Source organism: Silene latifolia, chromosome 5 (genome assembly GCF_048544455.1).
Source record: "Silene latifolia isolate original U9 population chromosome 5, ASM4854445v1, whole genome shotgun sequence".
Taxonomy (NCBI): Eukaryota; Viridiplantae; Streptophyta; class Magnoliopsida; order Caryophyllales; family Caryophyllaceae; genus Silene; species Silene latifolia.
This window is the reverse complement of record NC_133530.1, coordinates 15,692,379-15,715,322: the sequence shown is the minus strand read 5'-3', so window position 1 is coordinate 15,715,322 and position 22,944 is coordinate 15,692,379. Positions and strand designations below refer to the sequence as shown.

Here is a 22,944-nt window from a genome sequence, read left to right as displayed (position 1 = left end):
AATATTACTTATTATCTCTTTCTATATCACGCACATATACAATTTCATCCGTCATATATCTATAAAATATTATTAAAAGACATCCTAAAAAAGACCAATTAGATAAAGCTACGTATAATGTGGAAAAGCCACATAGACATTCACATTGCCACCTTGGTTAAGATTGACACACGCCTACCCAACCATTCTCTACGCAGACATCTATATTCTTTATTATATAGTTAAAAGGTACTTATACCATTTAATTTTATTTTACATGTCATTTTTAGATTGGTTAATATTAATTAATTTTAATTTATATTGCTTACTTGATTAAGGACAATTGACCACATAACATTAACTTATAAAATTAACATTTTAATTGAATGTTTTGTAATAAAACATGTTAATGAATTGATTAAAGTTTTTCATAGTTTTTTTAAAATTTATTTTCATATGATGAAATATTGGTTGAAATTGTTGTATATTTTTTTTTTCCGGTAAAAAGTTAAACTTAACTTTCTTGAGATTGTACCACTTAAAATTACACCTACATCTATTTTAAGATCGTTATACAAATCCTTTTAATTAAAAATAAAATAATTGTGAAGTTTAATAATATTCTTAAAAGTAAAGGTATGCCATTTTATTTCAACCACTATTTAAGATCAATAATAATAAGTAGTAATTTTCATTAACATTTTTTCCTATTTGTTTTACCTCTTGAGCTCCTCACTAATAAATTATTTTATTTAATAATACTCATAACTCAAAAATAAATGAAAAGGCAAACTAAAAGATGGGAATCAATAGTTTATAATGGCTATTAAACCTACAATAGTTTCCATTCACTAATCCTCCATTTAATAACTATTATTCAAACTTCCAAATTACAAACTATATTTCACAGTTGAATTAAAAATTCCAAAAAAAAAAATATGTAACTTACCAAAATTCACATCAAAATTTCTTAATTTACAACTAAATTCCCATTTTACAATAAAAAAAATGTCATTGAATCGATTAACATTTTTCATAGTAATATAGCTCATAAAAGTTATACATTTATTTATTTATTTAAAATTACACAAACTTGAAAAGAAAAATAAATGACTAGCTTAATAATATTCTTAAACGTAAAATTATGGCATTTTATATTCAACCATTATTTAATTCAACACACGATAATTTTCACATAAGTCCAATGATTTTCTTAAAGATATCGTCGAATTTTATCACAAGTCTCTTCTAATTCCCTATCTTAGCCTAACCGTTACTCCATTTAACTCTCATACTAATTTTGCAATAATTCCAACCACTATAAAGATTATAAAAAGCAACCCATTATATATACAACCCTTTGAATGCTTTTATTTTTTTTTCCTAATTACTGTAATATTTATGTCATTTAAAGTTTGTGAACACTAATTTTAGTGTACATCATTTAACTTCCAAATTAGCATTATTTAGCTTCTCCTATTTAAGATCGTCTCATTTGTTTTCCTCCAAAAAATTTGCAGTATTTTCTTTAACTTGAATTTAAAATGACGAATTACTAATTTGTGTATTGTTTTTTTGTTGTACTTTTGTTTTGTAAATTATTCACTTTTTATACAACTAACAACTTCAATATTTCAATTTGGTTTTAAAGTTTTCTAATTTGTACACAATCAAATTCTAAAATTTATGAATTTTTATTAGATGATGATCAAAATTAAAGAATAGGAATATGTATCAATTATAAAATAAATTCCGATTTCATTTGATATTCACAAAAAAAATCAACTATCTAAATTTTTATTTTTCCTAGAGATAACCTTTGAATTTCACGGGTAACAAAACTAGTTGAAATATAATAAAAATATTATGGGGTGAAGCTGGGTAACAAAACTAGTTGAAATAAATATTATGGAGTGAAGCTGGAGGTAAGAAGAGTTCAAAAGAGAAGCAAAGAATGAAAACAAAGGGTGGGATATGACTCTATTATGTTATTACAATTGGTCTCCCTTGTGACGGGTTACCATTTGTGAGCCGGATATTTTGTGAGATAAAATGGTAACAAAATGGGTTAGTGGAGAAAGGGGACCACATGAATAGTGTTGCAGAGAGAGAAAAAGTGGGTACATTGTGAGGTAAAATGGTATCCGTCACAAGCTTGTGACGGATATGTCATGTCTTCAATGAGAATTTGTGATGTTATTAATAAAAGTGAAAATTGTTAATAACCACCTAGTATTTACCGTATTTTTCAAATTACCACCTTGTATTTCATTTATTACAAATAACCACCTATATTATAGTGTATATATCCAACTCACACCCTATTTCAATACCCGTCACGTTTTTACTTATTTCCCGACTCAATTACTAATTAAAGTTACAAATTATCTCAAATACCCTTACAAATTATTCATATAAACACTTTTTAGATGTAAACCATTATAATAGCAACTTACCTGATTAGAAATCAAAACCCCCAAAATTGAAGAACATGACTCATCACTATTCCACCGTACATCTTCTTCTTTGTTTAAGCTAATCACCAGAACTAATCAACAGTAAATAACTACTACAACTAACAATTGCAAATTCATCATATAAGTTCTAGTGATTACACCAATCACCTTACAAAGAAATCTATTACTTAGTACATCTCAAAATGCATTTGTAATTGGCATTACAATATAGTTTTGCCGATATATAAACAAAAAATCCCACAAACAAGGGTACAACAAGCTATTAAAATCCATCTAACTTGTCCTTAACTTTTCTTCATCAAAGTCATCTCCTCAGCCAATTGCATATTCATTGCCTCAGATTAGCTGTCTTTTTTTTCTGTTCATCTTCTTCTCAACCAAGATAAGAAATTGCTTTTTAATTTCTGGATTAATTTTGGGGTTACTATTAGATTCATTGATATACATTCACTAATTTGAATTGAAATGGTTGAAACTTGAAATATGTAATTGGGGGTTACGGAGAGCATGAGGGGTTAGTTAAGGTAATTTGTAAGTTTAATTAGTAATCAAGTCGGGAAATAAGCAAAAATGTGACGGGTATTGAAATACGGTGTGAGTTGGGATATATACATTACAATATAGGTGGTTATTTGTAATAAATGAAATACGGGGTGATAATTTGAAAAATACAGTAAATATTAGGTGGTTATATACAATTTTCATTTAATAAAATAATAAATGTGAGGGAGTTGAAAAGATGTGAGTAAAATTGTGTGAGGAGTGTTTATCATTTATCGGTAAATTATATCATGCTCCCAGGAGTATGGAGCATGATACTCCCAGGGAGTTATTGAGGAAAAAAAAAATAAAAAAATAAAAAATTATAAAAACAACCACCCACTAATCCACTATGTTACAATTCAGTTACACTGCTCGTCTAATACTTATATTATTCTACAAAAACTCTATTATCGATCTTATTACTACTCAATTACGTAAATTTCATGTTTTTTGGCCAACTTATTTTGTATTATTACTTTGCTACTGTCTATGGAGCAAAACGTTCAGGATTATTATTCCGTTTATTTGAACGAGTCCGCAAATGAAGATATCGACATTCACAAAATATAAATAAGTGATATATTAACATGTTATATATTGTGAATATGAGGTTTATGTTTTGCGTATATGTAATCTATATGCGATGAATACGTAATTCTATTTTATGAATGTGTAGTTATACTTTGTGAATATATGTTAGGTTATGTTAGATTAATATTTATGATAACCTCTATGTATTTGTCATTGCTATGAATATGTACTAGTTTTACACCCGTGCAAAAAAATGCACGGGTCGTAACAACAGATAAGTGTTCAATATAGTAATAATTTAAATTGTCCATAGAGACGGTATTGAATTTAATCGGGCCTCTTATTTATTATTGTAACCACATATAATGAATTGAGCTTCCTTATTCAAATGTTAAATTCAAATGACGATATTGAAATTGTAAATATGATATTGTTGATGCTTGATTACTAAATAAATGTTTTTGTTCATAATAATGCTTCGTAAGACTTGTGGTTTTTTTTAAATAAAAAAATTAGTGCTGGTAATTTTTTATAATCATTAAAATCTTTACCATGTGTATTTTTTTTAATATTATAATTATATGAATCTTCTTCAAATTTTGCTAAATTTGGTATATTTCTTAACATTATGAATTATAATTACATGAATGTGCTTTAATTTTTATCGAGACTTGCATCTTTTTTTGTATAGGAATGTTATTTAGGTACCTATCAATAAGAAAACCAGTACAAATAATTTGTAATTTTATTCATTTTGTAATTTTTTTTAATTGTTTTCATTCACATGTATTCCTAACATTTTAGGAAAATATATATGTATAATATGTAATTATAAAAAAAAAACTAAAATTAAAATATCGTAAACTCAATAGTTTGAAAAGGAGAAAAAGAAAAGCAAATCAAGTGAAATATAGGAGAGAGGGTAATTAAATGTGTATGATGAACATGGAGGGTCCTACCTTAATTTTTTTTCTTTTTAATCCTTAAAAATCATGGACCAATAGGAGAGCTTTATTGACTTCAGCTTTTATAGATAATGGATTTGTGAATATGTTTATCATATTGTGTGAATATATTTATTAATTGGGTGAGTATGTGAGTTTTAATTTGAGAATAAGAAGTTTGATTTATATGAATATGTCAACTATGTAATGTGAATATTCTATTGTTATGAACATGTTAACTATATGATGTGAATATGTGAGTAAAATTAAAATAAACACCAAAATATATCAAATGTGATCTCAAATTATAGAGGAATCAAAATCACGAATAATGGTATAATTTTTATATTTTTCTAATTTATGAAATTTTCCTTTCTTGGGTTTTAAAAAACTAAATTAAAGTGGGAGTATGATGTACCATACACCTGGATGTATGGTATAAGAATTGTCATTTATCATTGAGAGAGCAGGAAACTCACTTTTCTTGATCTTTATGCTGCCTTAGTATAAAGGTCTTTAATTATAAAGAATATAATAATGAATAATAATGAATAATGATAATGATAATAATACCGAAACTCAATCCGGAATGCCCGTTCCCATCAACGAATAATTACTCCGTACAACGTCTTCTCTGGTGTTCGCAGTCCTCTCTGATGAACAACAATGGAGATATTGTCCTACCTATTCTTCTTCGTATCGTTAACTTCATTCTTCGCTACAATTGAATGCACAAAATCGTCGCTACAATTACCTCCTCGTTTACTCTCTCATCATAGGTAACTATTTTATTCTTCCTTTTCCACCATTTTAATTTGTGATTTGTGAATTTTGTGTTTTCCATGGAATTTAGATGTTATGATTAGTTTTATTGTATCTTAGGTAAAAATTAAATTTTTGAGGGATTACTGATTTCTAACAGTGTTTCTGAAATAAATGGAAAATGTGATTTGTGGATTTGATGATATTGGTGAAGAATTTTGTTTGTTACTCCGTATTAAGGAAATACTGTTTTTCAGATTTATTAATTGACGAAATCGAAAATGATAATTTGCTAATAGACGAAGTTAATAGTGTGGTCTACATATTGGCTTGTTTGTTTATCACAAATTCTCATTTGTGAAAGACACAATCCGTCACAAGCTTGTGATGTGAGACAATGGGGCAAGTGGGAGGGCAGTTGAGAGGTCACAAGCTTGTGACCGTCCAGACTCCAGACTAAGACAGACTGGTTGTTTATATGCTTTCCATCTCCCTCCCCTGAATTCCCGTTACATCATCAACAACAACATTACCCCATTGCCTCAAAAGGCACTTGTAAATTGCGGACTAAAGGGAGTCGGATATATGCAACATGCCTTAGATTATCAGTATCCTTATAATTAACCCAGACTTGGCAGTATTTCTGTATTTCTCTTTCCAATGGCTTTTGATGGCATCTACCAGTGTATTCTTTGATGCCTCAGCATGTTTGTGTTGTAAAATACATTGTTTCGGCATATAAGTAGATAACCACTGAAAGATAGTTATAACTTATAAGCTTATAAATCCAACTATAGAGATGATTTTCTTTTCTCTGCTTCATCAAGGCATTAACATGTATTCATTGTTGTTCATTTCATAATTGTTGGTAGGAATGTAACCACTCCGTCGGATGGTTAGCTCACCTAAGCTCTAGACTGCTAGAGTAATATGACTACAGTTCAAAATCGATGCAAAGGTTGAGATCGGCTTGCAAGATTTTATCATGAGCTTGAGCTTAGTTCAAGTACATATTATAAAGAAAAAATAGTTGCATCTCTGTTTGTGAATTAATAATACTGTATTATTTTTACCAGACATGATTCACAATGTTTAGTAAGTTGTGGTCTACCAATTACGTTTTACATTATTTTGTTGTTAATATTCTAATCAATCGCAGCTACTTAGCCTAAAAATCAAATTAAAATACGATCCTATCGGAGCTGAAACTAATCAGACTCTTGCAGAGATAGTCGTCATGTTTGAATGTTTGATTGTAAATTGTGCCCTTTCGAGTTTCAACAATAGGATAGGTGTCTAGTGATCATCGTTATGGGAATTACTTAATAGATAATGACGTAAAATTTTCTGTTGTAAATGTAGAAATCAAGCTAACTTCTGTGATTAGTTTATATTGGTCTATATATTGAGCCGTTCTGTTCACAAAACTTATCCTGATTTCCGTAGTGCCGGAGATTACATTCTTGTGGTTTTATCGGTGTTTTTCACATGTGAACAATGTTTTAACGATAGCTATTTGTCCTGCTGATTTTGATGTCTCCCTCTTCTGTGATTTATGTAGAGATGCATCGAGCAACAATGGCTCTAGGATAGCTTTCTTGAAGACAACTTATATTGGGAATAGTCTCATTGGTGTCGTCTTAGGCCAGGTTGGCAAGCCCTCTTGAGAGCCTGAAAATCGCGGACACAGTAGCGAAATTGTCAAGCTTGGTGGTTGAGAATTGACGCTTCAAGTAGACGGAGCGAGTGTGTTTGTTGTCACGAAAAATGTCGTGAGTGCGGTCCCAAAGTTGTTTGGCAGTGGTACCGGGTTGAAGGATTGTGAGGAGGAGATGTTGGTGATTTAGAAGATGATGATTCATTGCTCCTAAGTTGTTTGGCAGTGGTACCGGGTTGAAAAATGTCACGAAAATTCAACACAATAATAAAGCCAACACTGTAATTCTTGGAAATTTCCTTGTTCACTACCAACCAATCAACATCCTCTTCTCTACAAAACTACTTGAGTTTTACGATTTTATTATTCACTTCTTACAAATCCTCATTTTAAATACATCTTCTCAACTACTCAATACCATACACAAAACCTTCTCCTAAGAAGACAGTTTAGGATTACGAAATGGCTGAATCGATGGTGACTGAGTTGGTCAAATCTATTGGGGAGAAAGTGGGTTCCGAAGTTTGGAAAAAAATAGTTGGTGCAGCTGATATTGATTCTCAAATCAAAGAGCTTCAGGATATCAAAAATACAATTGAAGCTACACTTCTTGATGCAGATTCATCCCAGGTGTGCACTCATTCTCAACGACTCGTGCTTGAGAAGCTTGAATGTGGGCTTGCCAAACTAATCGATTTCCAAGATGCAAAGGCTGCAAAAGCCAAGCAGAAACAACTCATGGGAGGAAGTAAGTTCACTAAAGAGGCGCGCTTGTTCTTTTCTACTTCAAACCAGCTAGTATCCCCCTTCAAGGATGCTAGGAAAATCAACAGCATTACCGGGGAACTCAGTCGCGTTGCAAGAAACTATTCCCAATTTGGAAGCATAGTTAGCTCTTCAACTTTGAACCAAACCCGAATATTGAGTAATGTATCGGGGTCTTATATGAGTACTGATATAGTAATTGGACGAGATGGAGACAAGGATAAGATGGTAAGCTCGCTGTTAGACTCCTCTGCTGCTGCTGGTGTCCTCCCTGTTGCTTCCTTTGTCGGAATTGGTGGAGTTGGGAAGACTACATTGGCTCAGTATGTGTACCATGATAAAAGGATTAAAACATATTTTGATTTGCAGCTTTGGGTTTCCGCCACCCAAGATTTTAATGTCAAGGATGTGTTACGGCAAATGGTGACATGTGCCACTGATGAAAAAGCTCTCGACTGCGGGATTGATCAGCTCCAACGGCGTCTATATCAAACAATTGCTGGGAAGAGGTTTTTGCTTGTTTTGGATGGTGTGTGGGATGACGACAGTTTGAGAGGGAAATGGATCGAACTGAGAGCACTGCTCAGGGTCGGGGCTCAGGGGAGTAAAGTTCTCCTTACCACACGTAGCAAAACAGTTGCTAGAATTATTGGGACCCAAGACCCATTAATTGTTGGCGATTTAGGAGATGATGATTCATTACTCCTCTTTCAATATGTGGCTGCTACAGAATGGCATGAGCCAGGGGTGGAGTCCATCGCGAAGGAGATTGCAAAGATGTGTCCTAATGTTCCCCTTGTTATACGGACAATTGGAAGCCTTTTAGCGGGGAAACATACTGTCCAGGAATGGCGAGCTTTTAGGGATGCTCAGCTTTCAAATTTTGCCTCCTATGGAAGTGATGTCATGGGCACACTCAAACTCAGTTACGATCAGTTAGGTACAAGGCTAAAACTCTGTCTTGTATACTGCTCTTTGTTCCCAAAGGGATTCCATTTCGAAAAAACTATTCTCGTTCGTCTTTGGATCGCCATGGGATATGTTGAAGGCGAGTACACAGACCAAAATCCAGAAGAGGTGGCCGAAGGATATGTGCTGTGCTTGCTAAATCGAGGGTTTTTCTATTGTCATTACAAGGATGGACATAAGTGCCCTGACAGTTTTCTGATGCACAACCTGATGCATGATTTAGTGCTCTCGATTGGTGGGTTTAAGTATAAGATGGCAGATTCAAATACAAATGAATTTGATGAAAGAGTTTGTCATGTATCATACCATTTAGCAGATCAGTCCTCTTTCAATATGTGGCTGCTACAGAATGGCATGAGCCAGGGGTGGAGTCCATCGCGAAGGAGATTGCAAAGATGTGTCCTAATGTTCCCCTTGTTATACGGACAATTGGAAGCCTTTTAGCGGGGAAACATACTGTCCAGGAATGGCGAGCTTTTAGGGATGCTCAGCTTTCAAATTTTGCCTCCTATGGAAGTGATGTCATGGGCACACTCAAACTCAGTTACGATCAGTTAGGTACAAGGCTAAAACTCTGTCTTGTATACTGCTCTTTGTTCCCAAAGGGATTCCATTTCGAAAAAACTATTCTCGTTCGTCTTTGGATCGCCATGGGATATGTTGAAGGCGAGTACACAGACCAAAATCCAGAAGAGGTGGCCGAAGGATATGTGCTGTGCTTGCTAAATCGAGGGTTTTTCTATTGTCATTACAAGGATGGACATAAGTGCCCTGACAGTTTTCTGATGCACAACCTGATGCATGATTTAGTGCTCTCGATTGGTGGGTTTAAGTATAAGATGGCAGATTCAAATACAAATGAATTTGATGAAAGAGTTTGTCATGTATCATACCATTTAGCAGATCAGTCGTCTTTGAAAGTCCCATCATCACTATTCAAAATCAAGCAGTTGAAGTCGTTCCTTCTCCCTCTTCCAGCAGAGGATTTGCAGTCCTTGAATATAAGTAAACTTTTCCCACTAAATGATATATCTATATTCAGAATGGTGTCTTTAAGGGTACTGCGGATGCATGGGCTGGGGATTAATAAACTGCCAAGATCACTTGGCAAACTGATCCACTTGAGGTATCTTGATTTTTCGTTCAACTATATCCGTAAACTTCCCGACTCGATTACACAGCTAGTGAATCTTTACTTACTTGACCTATCCAACTGTGGGAACCTTGAAGAGTTGCCCGAGGACATAAGCAAGCTAGTGGCACTCAGACACCTTATCCTCTATGGTTGTGACAAATTGAGTCATATGCCCAAAGGGTTGAAGAGACTGACGGGTCTTGAAACACTAAATTATTTCATTGTGGGAAAACCAAGAACCTCTCTCAGTCCTTATGTATCCAAGGCTAAATTGGCGTGTGACCTAGCAGACCTAGGCGGTCTTGATAATCTTAAGGGTGATTTGATGATTGTTTTGGTTGATCGATCAAAGGATATAGTGTCAGAAGCCAAAGCTGCAAATCTGAACAGGAAAGAGATTACTTGGTTTAGTATGATATTTAGAGAGAGCAATATAGAAGACGAGATGGTGCTAGAGAACCTCAAACCCGGTGCTAATCTAGAATACCTGGATATAACAAAGTATGGAGGAAGGAGGTTGCCATGTTGGATGAGAGAAGGAATCCATTTATGGCTTCCAAATCTGGTTCGTATTTCTATAAATAATTGCAAAGAATGTATAAATATGTGTTCCTTTGGAAGACTCCCTCATCTTACACATCTAATCTTAGAGAGATTGGATAAGGTGGAGTACATAGAAGAAAATGGTAGTAGCAACAAAAGTGACATGGTAGTTCTCGCAAACGAGTGCCCTTCTGCTCCCTTATTCCCATCCCTGACACATCTCTACCTCATAGACATACCTGAGTTGAAGGGATGGTGGAATATGACAGAGTCTGCTCAAGATAGCAGTCAGAATCAACTCCTGAAATTGATGCCTGCGTTTCCTAAATTGGAGTATGTGAGCATGAACATGGAGGTGGTCATTTCAATGGCACAAGTGTTTCTACAACGTATTTCTTCTTTACATTCTCTCTGTGTTTGTGGCAAAACCAAGGATGTAGCAGAGCAAACATGCGGTCCTTCAAATGTGGGTGTTCAGCACAGACAACCGGCCATCCTCCTCAAAAACTACCTCCCCATGTTACGTGAGCTACGGTTTTGGAATTATCAAAAGGAACATCTTCCTGAGGAGTTTCGAGGTATGTCTTCTTTGACAAGCCTAAGGATAGCCTCCTGTGAAGCATTAGAGGCGGTTCCAGAGTGGATTGACACCCTCACCTCCCTCGAAAGCCTTGATATATTTAGATGTCTAAGATTGAAATCGTTGCCGCACGAGATCAGTAACCTATCCAACTTGAAGACACTAAGAGTTGAACGATGCTCAAGCGAGCTTGCGGAGAGATGCCAATCGTCATCAGGAGAAGACTGGCCCAAAATTCAACATATTCCCAACATTAGAATTGAACCCCTTAAAAATGAGGAAGAATGAAATGAATCAATCAAGTGAAGAGGTAATTTCTATGGAGACGATTAACACGAGTATCGGGTATTCTGGTGGTATACCTTCTACTGGTTTCTAGTGGTTTGTTTGAGTATCTCTATTATCTAGTAGTGTTTTTATTCTCATTTTTGGTTTTCCTATATATTTTATGTTCAATAAATCTCCCTTAAAATGACAATTTGTGTTTTATGTTAAAACTTATTTACACTCTCTAAGGGGGCGTTTGGTTCGAAGGGAAGGAATGGAATGGATTGGAATCTCATACCATTGTGGTATGGATTCATCCGGATTCTAACTCCATTCCAAAATAGCTCAAACAAACACTAGAATGGATTAAATCTATTCCATTCCATTCCAACTCCTCCAACCAAACACCCCCTAAGTAATGTAACCATGTGCCTTAGATCGTCATAAGCAAGACTATGTATTTACAAAGTCCCTTTTATTTGCATATATGTCCTAATTATCCATTACTCACTTTTTCGTAGTTGCTCTTTTATGGACATGAATTACTCTTTTATGGACTTTTTTCTATAAGTTTTCCATTCTTTGCCCTTGCTCCCAAAAAACAAAAACAAATTCTCTCTATTTCTCTTCCCATAAAAGTTAATCAAATTCTCACTAAATTACTCAATTATGAATCTTACTTCTCATATTCATCAATCGTGTAATAATAATTTTGTCTTGAAAATAACACATCAATTTTATGTGTATGAAATTATGTAGATGTAAAATTAAATTAGGGTTTATGAGGAAGGGGGTGTCATATCAAAATTATTTATTTTTGTGAAAACGTAATTTGAAACAGTATAGTTACAAATTGAAATTAAATTGACAACAATTGAAGAATTACATGTAAAAGTGGGACAAATTAGGTGAAAAGTTATAGAGGAAAGAGAAGGAGATTGTAATATGGAGTACGTGATTTGCCATGCAATTTCACAATTACAAGAATTTGTTTCCCACGTTGGACAAATTTGAGTCCCACTTCGTTTGTGTTATCAATTTAGGCGGCAGGTGGAGGTTAAGTGGTGGTGGTAGTTGGTAGGGGTGAAGGGAGGAAGTTGAAAAGGGGAATTGGAAGGGGAAGAAAATTGGAGAATATGAGTGTTAAAATAATAAGGATAAAGCAGTAATTTATGTCCATGATTAAGTAAATTATGTCCATGAAAGAGCACCACTCCACTTTTTTGGTTGCATTACTCATCTATTCAAACACTTTTAGATTCACTTTAGTCTAAATCGAACAAATTTAACTAGGAACGAATTACGTTTTGACTCGTTATACTAAAAGTCTAAAAATGTCTATGCCACTAAACCCCGAGACTTAGTTTCAAACTTTGAATGAACATTAAAGAAAAAAATAAGAACAATATAAATAAAATAGAAAGAGGAAATTGGAGTAAACCCATTCTGAAAAATTGGGGAAAGGGAGTGGAAAAAAGTGTCAAACAAACACTACCAAAGAGAAATGAGAGGTGTCATTCTCTTTCCCTTTTCTTATTACCCCTTACCAAACGCCCCCTAATTGTGCCATAAATAAAGGTCATGTGTAACCTATTTTCCTTTGGCTATTACTTCCAAAATTACGTTCCTTCGTTTTGTTTTAAAATAATAGAACGACTAGAGAGAAAAAAATCAACCAAAATTATATTTTGATTCTAAAAAAAAAGTTCTCCTAAACATTTCATCATTTCACTTGTATAGATTTATCTTTGAACAATTTAAAGCTCAATTTATTAAGCATGGCCTTCGAATATTGTCGTGACGACATTCTCCAATCCATTCCCGAACACATCATTGCCTTAAACTCGTCATAACTTATGCGACCATCCTGAAAAACCAATGTCACCATATGGTCAGTAAATCCTAGTGACGGAATCAAAATTTATAGTTATATGGCCTAAAAATGAACGAAATTTCTGAATCCAAATCCGTCAAAATCCTAACCATATCGGTAAAATCAAAGGTGTACCTTGTCCAAATCGGCATCAAAAAGAATTTCACGTATGATTTGTTCACTTTTGGTACCGAAATCATCAGAAAGTAACTCATCTTTTAATTCTTGGAACTCAATGTAGCCACTCGAGTCTTTGTCAAAGTACTTGAATGCACGTCGTAAATCCTCATCATCTCCCATTTTTTGTAGGTGTATTGAAAGTGTCAAGAATTCTCCGCACTCTAAGGTTCCGTTCCCATCGATATCCGCCTTTCATTGCACAAAAAATAATATGAGACATAGGAACAAGCAACAAACCGATTAATTTGCATTTTAATTAACGTCGATATGTATCAAAGGAAGATACGTTACCAAACAATTTTCTACGGAAGTTTAATTTCATATGACTCGAACTAATCCAACTTAAACTTATTCTGAGACTGTCTCATACTCCCTCCCAGTCGCTATAATGTTCCCTCTTTCCCAAAACGGATTATTCAAGTAATGTTCCCCTTTCTATTTTTAGAAACTTTTACTCTTATTTTATTCATTTCTCTCTCCTATCACCAAACCCCACACAACTCTTTTACTCCTATTTTATTACTTTTCTTTATGTTTTGGCCCCACAATTTTTATTTAACTACTAATAATTCATCCCTCTCTCCTACCACCAACCCCACACAACTCTTTTACTAATATTTTAATACTTTTCCTTAAGTATCGTGCCCATACCAAAGGGGAACATTATAACGACTGAGAGGGAGTAGAAGACTTACTGACATAACATACAAATGTAAAAGAATTTGTTAAAACGAAGGGAAGAAATCGAAGAAACTAACAGCGTCAAGGATCATTTGAATATCGGAATCAGGAAGAGCATGTCCGAGCTTAAGAAGGCCGGATTTGAGTTCTTCAAAGCACAAACTTCCATTTTTATCGGTGTCCATCATATTAAACGTTCTTCTTAGTTTATCTACTTGTTCATCTGGTAAACTATCCGCTACCACCTACGTTAATTCTCATTAACTCAAAATACGTGTAAAAAATCATAATCCCCCTTAAACTAAAAGAATAAGAAAACTAAAAATTTTCCCGCCTAAATGCTTTTAACTAGAAATTGGGCCTAAGTTTATCTAGATATGTATTGGGCCTAATATATGGTCTTTATGTGTCAAAGTATCTTATCAAATACCGCAACTTTTTATATTTGGGCCAAATTTATTTTATTCATTATTATCTCATTAGTCAAATATATGTATTTTAAATGTCGTAAATTTTCTATTTAAAATATATGCAAATTTTACTCATATTATTAAAATCATTTTGTGGTTTTCACTTTTTTATTCTTTAAATCTTTTACTACGTTTAAATTGTTACTCCGTATATTGTAACAAAAATTACAAAAATAGTTATATGCTTCAAATGCGTAAAAATAAGCATAAGTTTTTGTAATTAAACTAACAATCTTCTTTTTTTAATCATAAACTTATTCTGAAGAAAAAATGTAAAATTTGTTCTATTTTAATTCTTAGTATTTTTACACATTAACAATTGTAGATAATTACAAATAAAATTCAAAATTCATTTATATATTATTATTATTATTAGCTCTAATTGTTAAGTTCTCTACACACGAAATTCTAAAATACCGTGCATTCGTACGGGCTCTATACTAGTTAAAATCTATATAATAACATAAAAAGGGTAGATTGAGCATATGGTTGATAGACACTTGGCAACACCTAAAACTCTTATAGCGCCATGTAGGATAAGAACAAGAAAAAAAAAGTAAAAAGTAATTTAAATGAATTTATCAACATTCATTACCATATTAAGTCCGATTAAAAGCTCATAATTAGCTAACCTTTCAAGTATTCGTCTATGTAAAACCGCTTATCAATGACCTCTAAATCCTAGCCTTTGAATGTTATTTATTGTCCTAATTAATTTGCCTCTTCAAGTCCCCCTTAACACTAAAATTTGCAACGGATGATCTTTTAAATCAATTTATAGGCACCCATTTTCAGCCAAACTACTCATCATACATTCACCGGTGACCCTTTCAACCTATTATAATTTTTTTTTGGATTTTAATCTTTTGATTGACATTTGTTTTATTAACAATATTTGAGAATTAGTAGTCTTACTGAATTGGTGTATAAAATTAATTTCATTTATTTTTCAATTTATGCAGTATTGAAGATATTATACAATTGGAGAAGATAATGAAGAGGGGAGGCGTTTATGTGAAGACATTACCAACGCAAATACAAAGTCTCCAAGTTGGTTTGAATGACCAAAAAGAGTAATATTTCTATCTTAGATCAATTATTACCTTTTTTTTAGTGGATTCTTTAACGAAGATGTATAAGGATTTAGGACTTGGAGAAAGATTATTTTCCTGAAATGTAAGACTTTCGAGTTCCGATCCCATTATATGATTAGAGTAAGTGTCAAAATAAATTGAGCAGAGCAAGTAAGTGACAAAGCGATGATTTAGAATGGAAGTACAAAAGTTTTCCTATTTCGAATGCGTGAAGGACATTGTTCTCATATATTTTTAATAAGATAGTTAAATTGGAAGGAATCATGACAACCATTATCTCTTTATTATCGAATTACTACGTTTGTATTATTAAATTACCGTATTAGTGTAAGGTGATTAAAGGAAAGTATAAACATGCAACACATTAGTATAAAATAAATCAAATACTTTAAGATTTTTAATACACTTACCCATATCACAAAGGATGACTAACGAGTTACTTTATGTCGTTTATGATAATTAGGCCGGTTATCATCACAAGTATAATGAACATATAATATAAACATTTCTTTAATTTATATTCAACATTAATTTAATTAGAATCAAAATTAGATCAATAAATGAAATTAGGCACTTATAGGAAAAAAAGAACATTGAAACTGGTTGCACGTTGGATCTAATTTCCGGTCAAAGTCGGAGTAGAATTATTGAATGGCTTAATAATTTTTACCGTGCAAAAGTTTGATTTTCTTTTACGTGGAAAATACTAACAAAAAGTAAAGTTGTTGAGTACTTGAAATTTTCTTCGATTTATATTTTTTTTTTTTTTTATATCGCTAATTGCTTATAAGTTTTACTCTTTTTTTTTTCTCTCCGCCTTTCTTAACTATACAGCTTAAAACTAATAAGCAAAGCCACTGAGTTGCTTAGTGACTTTAATACAAACTAAACCTATTTTACAAATTTCTTGGAGTTGCTTATTTGCTTACCTAATAGATTATTATCCCATAACATATATTTTAAGCCGTGAATTAGAATAAAAGAAAAGTAAAATAGTTATTATCCCTAACCTAACTATTTTGAGCCGTGTAACTGTATTTCCATAAAAAAAACATGGAAGTTCTTATTAGAATATAAAAAATTAGAACTATTATCATTTTAAGTGCCCGTGAATTTCACGGGTAACAGAACTAGTTAATAGTATTATTTTACGGGAAAAAAAAGGTTTGGTTTTAGCTTACCCTGAGAACTTTCTTCTTGAATTTGTTCATTAAAGAGAATTGTTTGATCCTTGTTCTTACATTTTGTCCTAATGGAATATCCGCGTTGTCGTTGGCATTTTTCAACCATGGATGTTCTTCAATACAAAAAGCCATATATGAATTCGATAGAATTTATAACAACATTATCTCAGTGTCTAAAATGTGACGACTAGCTTAAAAACACAAATATTGTAGGCTTACCAAGGGCTTCATCAACGGTTAAGCGGTTGTAAGGATTTATAGCAACATTATCTCAGTATCTAAAATATAACGACTATATGTATATACGCTTAAAAATACAAAAAAAAATTAGGCTTATCAAGGGCTTCATCAACGGTTAAGCGATTGTAAGGATTTTGATCAAGCATACCCTTAACAAGATCCTTGGCTTGTGTTGATATTCTTGGCCATGGATCCCTTTCGAAATCAATTACTCCTTTAACAATCGCATGTGCAATGGCCTCTTCCGTCTCTGCATATATGTACAATGATTAACTTCACGAATTTCTGTTTAATATTGTCATAAACAACAAATGTCAGGTAGCTTAACCAATGGTCATTGGTATATATCCGAGTTGTGAATCAATTTACCTGCCCAAAAAGGCGGTACACCACAAAGTAAGATGTAAAGGATAACACCGGCACTCCAAACGTCCACCTCTGGTCCGTAATTTCTCCTTAGGACTTCCGGGGCCATATAATATGGACTTCCGACAATCTCACTAAATCTTTGACCTAAAACCGGCAACAAACCCTTTTGATTTAGTCGTGCTTAGTTACACAAGGAAAAATCGAACAAAAAATTGAGGTCGATTAATTAATTACCTGGCTCAAAAAAGATGGATAGGCCAAAATCTATGGCTTTTAGAGCGGCGCTCTCACTTTTGTTTACGTATAAGAAGTTTTCAGGTTTAAGATCGCGATGTATTACTCCATGTTCATGGCATACATACATATTGAATAAATAGAAAAATGTTATAACGGGTTATTTGGAAACAGCTTCTTTGTGTTGTTAATACAAGAAAGTAATTAAGATCTTGACTTTTGATTGAGACGATTTTGAAGACTTAATAACATACCTTAACAACTTGAAGAATGGTACGAACAACTTGAGCAGCAGCCCTCTCGGAATAATGACCTTTAGCAACAATCCGATCAAACAATTCACCGCCTTCACAAAGCTCCATCACCAAATAAACCGCTTCCTTATCTTCATAAGCCTCTTTAAAAGAGACAATATTAGCATGTTCCGGCAAGTGTCTCATGATAGCCACCTCCCGTTTAACATCTTCGATATCCACCTCCGTCCTCAGCTTGCTCTTTGATATCGTCTTGCAAGCGTAACTCTCCCCTGTCTTAATTTCCGTGCATTGGTAAGTAACCCCAAACTCCCCCCTTCCCAACTCCTTCCCAAACTTAATACTTTTGTCTAATGTTGTCCCCCACACTGGGGTCCGCCAAGACCCGTTTCAACCTAGAACGATGTGATGACCTCGATTTCCTCCCCACCGTGCTGCTATGCTCCTCTAGAGGAGCAGGAGCCAGCTTGGTCGCATCCTTCTCCCCCCTTCTCCTTAGATTGGAGTAAATCCATTTATGGCTTCCGAATCTGGTTCGTATTGAAATAGTTGACTGCAAAGAATGTATAAATATGTGCTCCTTTGGAAGACTCCCTCATCTTACATTTCTAGATTTAAGGAGATTGGATAAGGTGGAGTACATAGAAGAAAATGGTAGTAGCAACAAAAGTGACATGGTAGTTCTAGCGGACGAGTGTCCTTCCACTCCTTTATTCCCGTCCCTTGGATACCTCACCCTCAAAGACATACCTGAGTTGAAGGGATGATGGAGTATGACAGAGTCTGCTCAAGATTGCAGTCAGAATCAACTCCTGAAATTGATGCCTGCATTTCCCAAATTGAGGAGTATGACAATGGACATGGAGGTGGTCATTTCATTGGCACAAGTGTTTCTACGTCGTATTTCTTCTTTACATTCTCCCTCTGTAGTAGAGCAAACATGCGGTCCTTCAAATATGCCTGCTAAGCAAAGACAACCTGTCGTTTTCCTCAACAGCTACCTTCCTTGGCTGCATCGCCTATCTTTTTCGAATAATCAAAAGGAACATCTTCCTGAGGAGTTTCGAGGTATGTCTTCTTTGGAAACCCTACAAATAGACAAGTGTGAAGCATTAGAGTCCGTTCCAGAGTGGATTGACACCCTCACCTCCCTCAAAAGCCTTGAAATATATAAATGCCCAAGATTGAAATCGCTGCCGCATGAGATCAGTAACCTATCCAACTTGAAGACACTAAGCCTTGAAGAATGCTCAAGGGAGCTTGCGGAGAGATGCCAATCGCCATCAGGAGAAGACTGGCCCAAAATTCAACATATTCTCAACATTAGAATTCAACCCGCCAAAAATGAGGAAGAATGAAATGAATCAATCAAGTGAAGAGTTAATTTCTATGGAGACGATTAACGAGAGTATGTATGTATTTGGTGGAATACCTTCCACTGCTTTGTTTGAGTATCTCTATTATAAGTCCTGATCCCCTGTCCCACTTTCATGTTCCTTCTTGTGTCTCATTACCTTAATTTTTTGACACGTCATCCTTTTGTAATACAGAGTATCTAAATATTTATTTTTAATATTTAATGCTTATGTGTTAAATGGGGAGATAGTGAGCCACAAGATAAGACATGGAAAATAGACCGAAAATCCCGAGTCATTTTATATTTATTCTCATTTTTTGGTTTCATAGGTATTCTGTGTTCAATAAGTCTCCCCTGAGAATTTGTGTTTTATGTTAAAACTTATTCACCGTGTCTAAGTAATGTGCCCATTATTTTACAAAGTCTTTTGTTTGCATAGGTGTCCTAATTGTCCAGTACTTGCTTTTTTTGGTTGCATTACTTATCTAATCAAACAATTTTAGATTCAGTTTAGATTAAATCAAACAAATTTTACTAGGAATGAATTACGGTCTTGACTCCGTTATACTAAAAGTCTATGCCACTAAACTCGAGAATTAAGTTTCAAACTTTGAATGAACATGAAGTTTTACGAGTTAAAGGGCTTGTTTTCACTATTAAACAAACTTAAGGGATAAATTAACACTTTTGCGGATTTAAAAGCATTATGAGAGTTAAAAAATTCATTGTCAAAAAAAAAAGCATATGAAAGTTAAAACTTCATTTAAGTGCGTGGGTTGGAAAACAAAGAACCCAGTAGATATTTTGGGGGGGAAAATATAAAACTTGGAATTACAATTCTACCGGTCTATCGTTGGCACAAAATTGAAATTTAGGTTAATTTTAATTAGATTTTTTATTATTTTTAATTAGGGTTGTACCGAATTAACGCCCTAGCACTATCCTTTGAGGAATGTGTGCATTTCAATTTTCCCAAATTTCTTCATTTTTGTAATTTTGTTTTTCGGTAACGATCTTCTAGTGTGTTGCTAATAATTTTGAAATGTGATTTGTGGATATAGATGTTCTTGATGTATTCAGAATTACTTTTTCACATACGGACTTTACTTTTTCACACCCACTTTTTCATTAATTTTTCAAATCGTACCTTTTTTTCCTAAAAGGCTAAACCTAAAAAAATTGACTATTGTATGTAATTATGTATATATATTTTTTTCCCTAAAATTGATCTACTTGCTCTAAAAACTTGAATAACGGATCACAATTTTTCATTTAATGAAGGCGACATCATGGTCATCATCAGGAGAGTGTGGTCGGCCGGAGCACGGGTTGACTGGAGTAAGTTAGTCAGAGCGGGTTGCTATAGGGAAGTGAAGGGAAGGAAGATGGAAAAAATGAATGGATTGAGAGAGGAAAAAAATAACAAAGGTAAAAGTGTAAAAGACGTATGTGAAATAGTAAAATCCGTATGTGAAAAAGCATTATAACAAATTTACATCACAAAATATGATTTTTCCACAAAATCCACATACATAAGGTGGACTGGAGGAGCGGAGTCCTATTTTTTTTAAGACAAACGTATACTATTTTATAAAACTATAAAGACGATATTACACGGTATACGATTAAACAACCAGGAAAAACAAACAACTTACAATACAAACTTAGGGAAATTAGATACCCCAAAACTACTAGAACTAGGACTAAGTGAGCGAAAATTACAAGCCAAACTAACAGAAATTGAAATACGAAATTTCTTAAAAGGTGGATAATAGTAGTCCTCGAATTAACACCTGACCTAACCATTCGACCCCTACGAATAGAATGTTGCACCTTGCGACAACACTTCATGCTCGATTTCTTATTGACGGATTTCTCCTTGACTGCAACAAATTGAAACTGAACCAAAGATACTTTGTTAACCACAAATGTATCAGACGAAAGCCGTTTCTTCTTGGAAATATGAGAATCAGACTCCTCAAGACCCAACTCATCACTTTCAGACCCAAATGCGAAGATAGCTGATGTTGTTCTTCATGTGAAGGATAAGGAATGAGAACTGTTTCTTCTCTTGAAATTTCTTCATGGGGAGTTCCCGTCGGAATAAAATTTGTGGGGATACGGGACGAACCTTCAAGGATGACAAAGATCGTTGATGGAAAAAAAAGGAGATTCCTCCCATGTAACAGATTCTCATAATCTTGGGATGACAAACGAAAATTATTATTAGGATGCATTTTGTTGGTGAAGGAGTATTTTTCATGTCTTGAGATAAAAGTATTGAAGGGATTAGAGTCATCCTTAGCTGGCAAAGCAGGAAAAGCCTCATTTAGGCTTTCCGAGTTCAAAATAAACCACCAAAGGGCGTAAACCGATTTTCTGAGTCCATATTAATGTCGATTAAACTCACAAAAGGGATTTGAATCAATAGCGAGTTGTAATTGCGGCAAGAGAAGAAGAAACGTCATCTATAATCAAAGGAACGCTATTACAAGACGCTTCATCCAAAACAGAAAGGATTTCAAACGTATTAACCACATCATTGGCTAGCAAAGGTTTCTTACCTTTCTTGACTTGAGACCAAAGGGTTGAAAGGAGAACAGACTCGTTTCCCATTAACATTAAAAACTAAAAGGTCAGCCAAACAAAGGAGTTCCCGATTAAAATCTTTGTTATGCGGTTCAAATTTCACAGCAAGTTCAAAGTCATCAAGAGCCTCGTTGAGAAGATTCAAATGTTTAAAAGCATGCGCCTCTACAAAATAAGGCCTTAACATTACTCGGATCAAAAGATAAAACGAAAGATAATAAACAAAGACGATTATCTTCGGCATAACTTTACCTCACAACCTGCTAAATTAAGGATAAAGGGAGAGGCAGAGGGAAGTGGAGTCCTATTGACCTCCACTTAACCAAGTAAATCCAAACCCGTAAATTGATTGAAAACATCTATTCGGTCCAATGCAAAGAATAGAATAATGTCGAAACTCGGTCCGGAATACCGGTTCGCCCCGTGGAGGACCTACTAAATCCATCAATCGGCCATCACCGAATAATTACTCAGTTCAACGTCTTCTCGCTTGTTATTCTCAGTCCTCTCTGATGAACAACAATGGAGATATTGTCCTTCCTATTCTTCTTCGTATCTTTAACTTCAGTCTTCGCTACAATTGAATACACCAAATCGTCGCTACAATTACCTCCTCAGTTACTCTCTCATCATAGGTAACTAACTATTTTATTCTTCTTTTTCCGCCATTTCAATTTGTGATTTGTTAATTTTGTGTTTTCCGTGGAATTTCGTTGTTACGATTAGTTTTCCATGGAATCTGAAAATGAAAACAGTAATTTTCAATTTCCCGATTTTGTACATGGAATGTGATTTGTGGATTTGATCAGGGGCGGATCCAGGAATCAAATGTATGGTGGGCTAAAAAAAATATACCGGAGAAATCGTACGGGATAAGAAAAGAGGGAAAAAAGTTAGAAATTTTGCGAAAAGAGCACATAGTATGTATTGAACCATGACTATAAAATCATGAACCATTTTATTGTTTTTGGTAGATATATCATGAGGCCATGAGCCATTCTATTAGAATCTAGCAAACCAACTCCGACAAATATTTTGAATAGTACTCATCGCATAATTAAACATATACTCTCTCCGTCTTCATTAATTATATACATTTGATTAAGTAATACCTTATAAAAAAGAGGTAAATAAATGATTGATACGAAGGGAGTGCAAAATACGGAGTACTTATATAGTGATAACCGTAAACAATAAACAACAAGTAATTGAGACGGAGAAAGATAAGTACGTAAATAGTGGTTGTTAAAGAGCAATAAAAAATTTT

At 34.0% G+C, this 22,944-nt stretch overlaps 2 protein-coding genes and 1 pseudogene across 2 annotated transcripts in view; 2 read left to right on the top strand and 1 right to left on the bottom strand.

Annotated features, from left to right (window-relative positions):
- LOC141654913 (calcium-dependent protein kinase 8-like) overlaps positions 1-21,864 on the bottom strand; it is a 50,166-nt gene extending 28,302 nt beyond the window's left edge. The window contains exons 1-11 of the mRNA XM_074462021.1: positions 21,653-21,864; positions 20,892-21,120; positions 18,879-19,025; positions 18,482-18,556; positions 17,732-18,106; positions 17,478-17,601; positions 17,244-17,387; positions 16,974-17,124; positions 16,632-16,749; positions 13,964-14,131; positions 13,161-13,394 (exon numbers count right to left, since the gene is read on the bottom strand). Of these exons, the coding sequence (XP_074318122.1) occupies positions 13,161-13,394; positions 13,964-14,131; positions 16,632-16,749; positions 16,974-17,124; positions 17,244-17,387; positions 17,478-17,601; positions 17,732-18,106; positions 18,482-18,556; positions 18,879-19,025; positions 20,892-21,120; positions 21,653-21,864 (1,977 nt within the window). The remainder of the gene's footprint in view (positions 1-13,160; positions 13,395-13,963; positions 14,132-16,631; positions 16,750-16,973; positions 17,125-17,243; positions 17,388-17,477; positions 17,602-17,731; positions 18,107-18,481; positions 18,557-18,878; positions 19,026-20,891; positions 21,121-21,652) is intronic.
- The window catches only part of LOC141656840 (disease resistance protein RGA2-like), a 75,532-nt gene that overhangs the window by 12,887 nt on the left and 39,701 nt on the right, over positions 1-22,944 (top strand). The window lies entirely within an intron of this gene.
- Positions 4,762-11,658, top strand: LOC141656847 (uncharacterized; annotated as a pseudogene).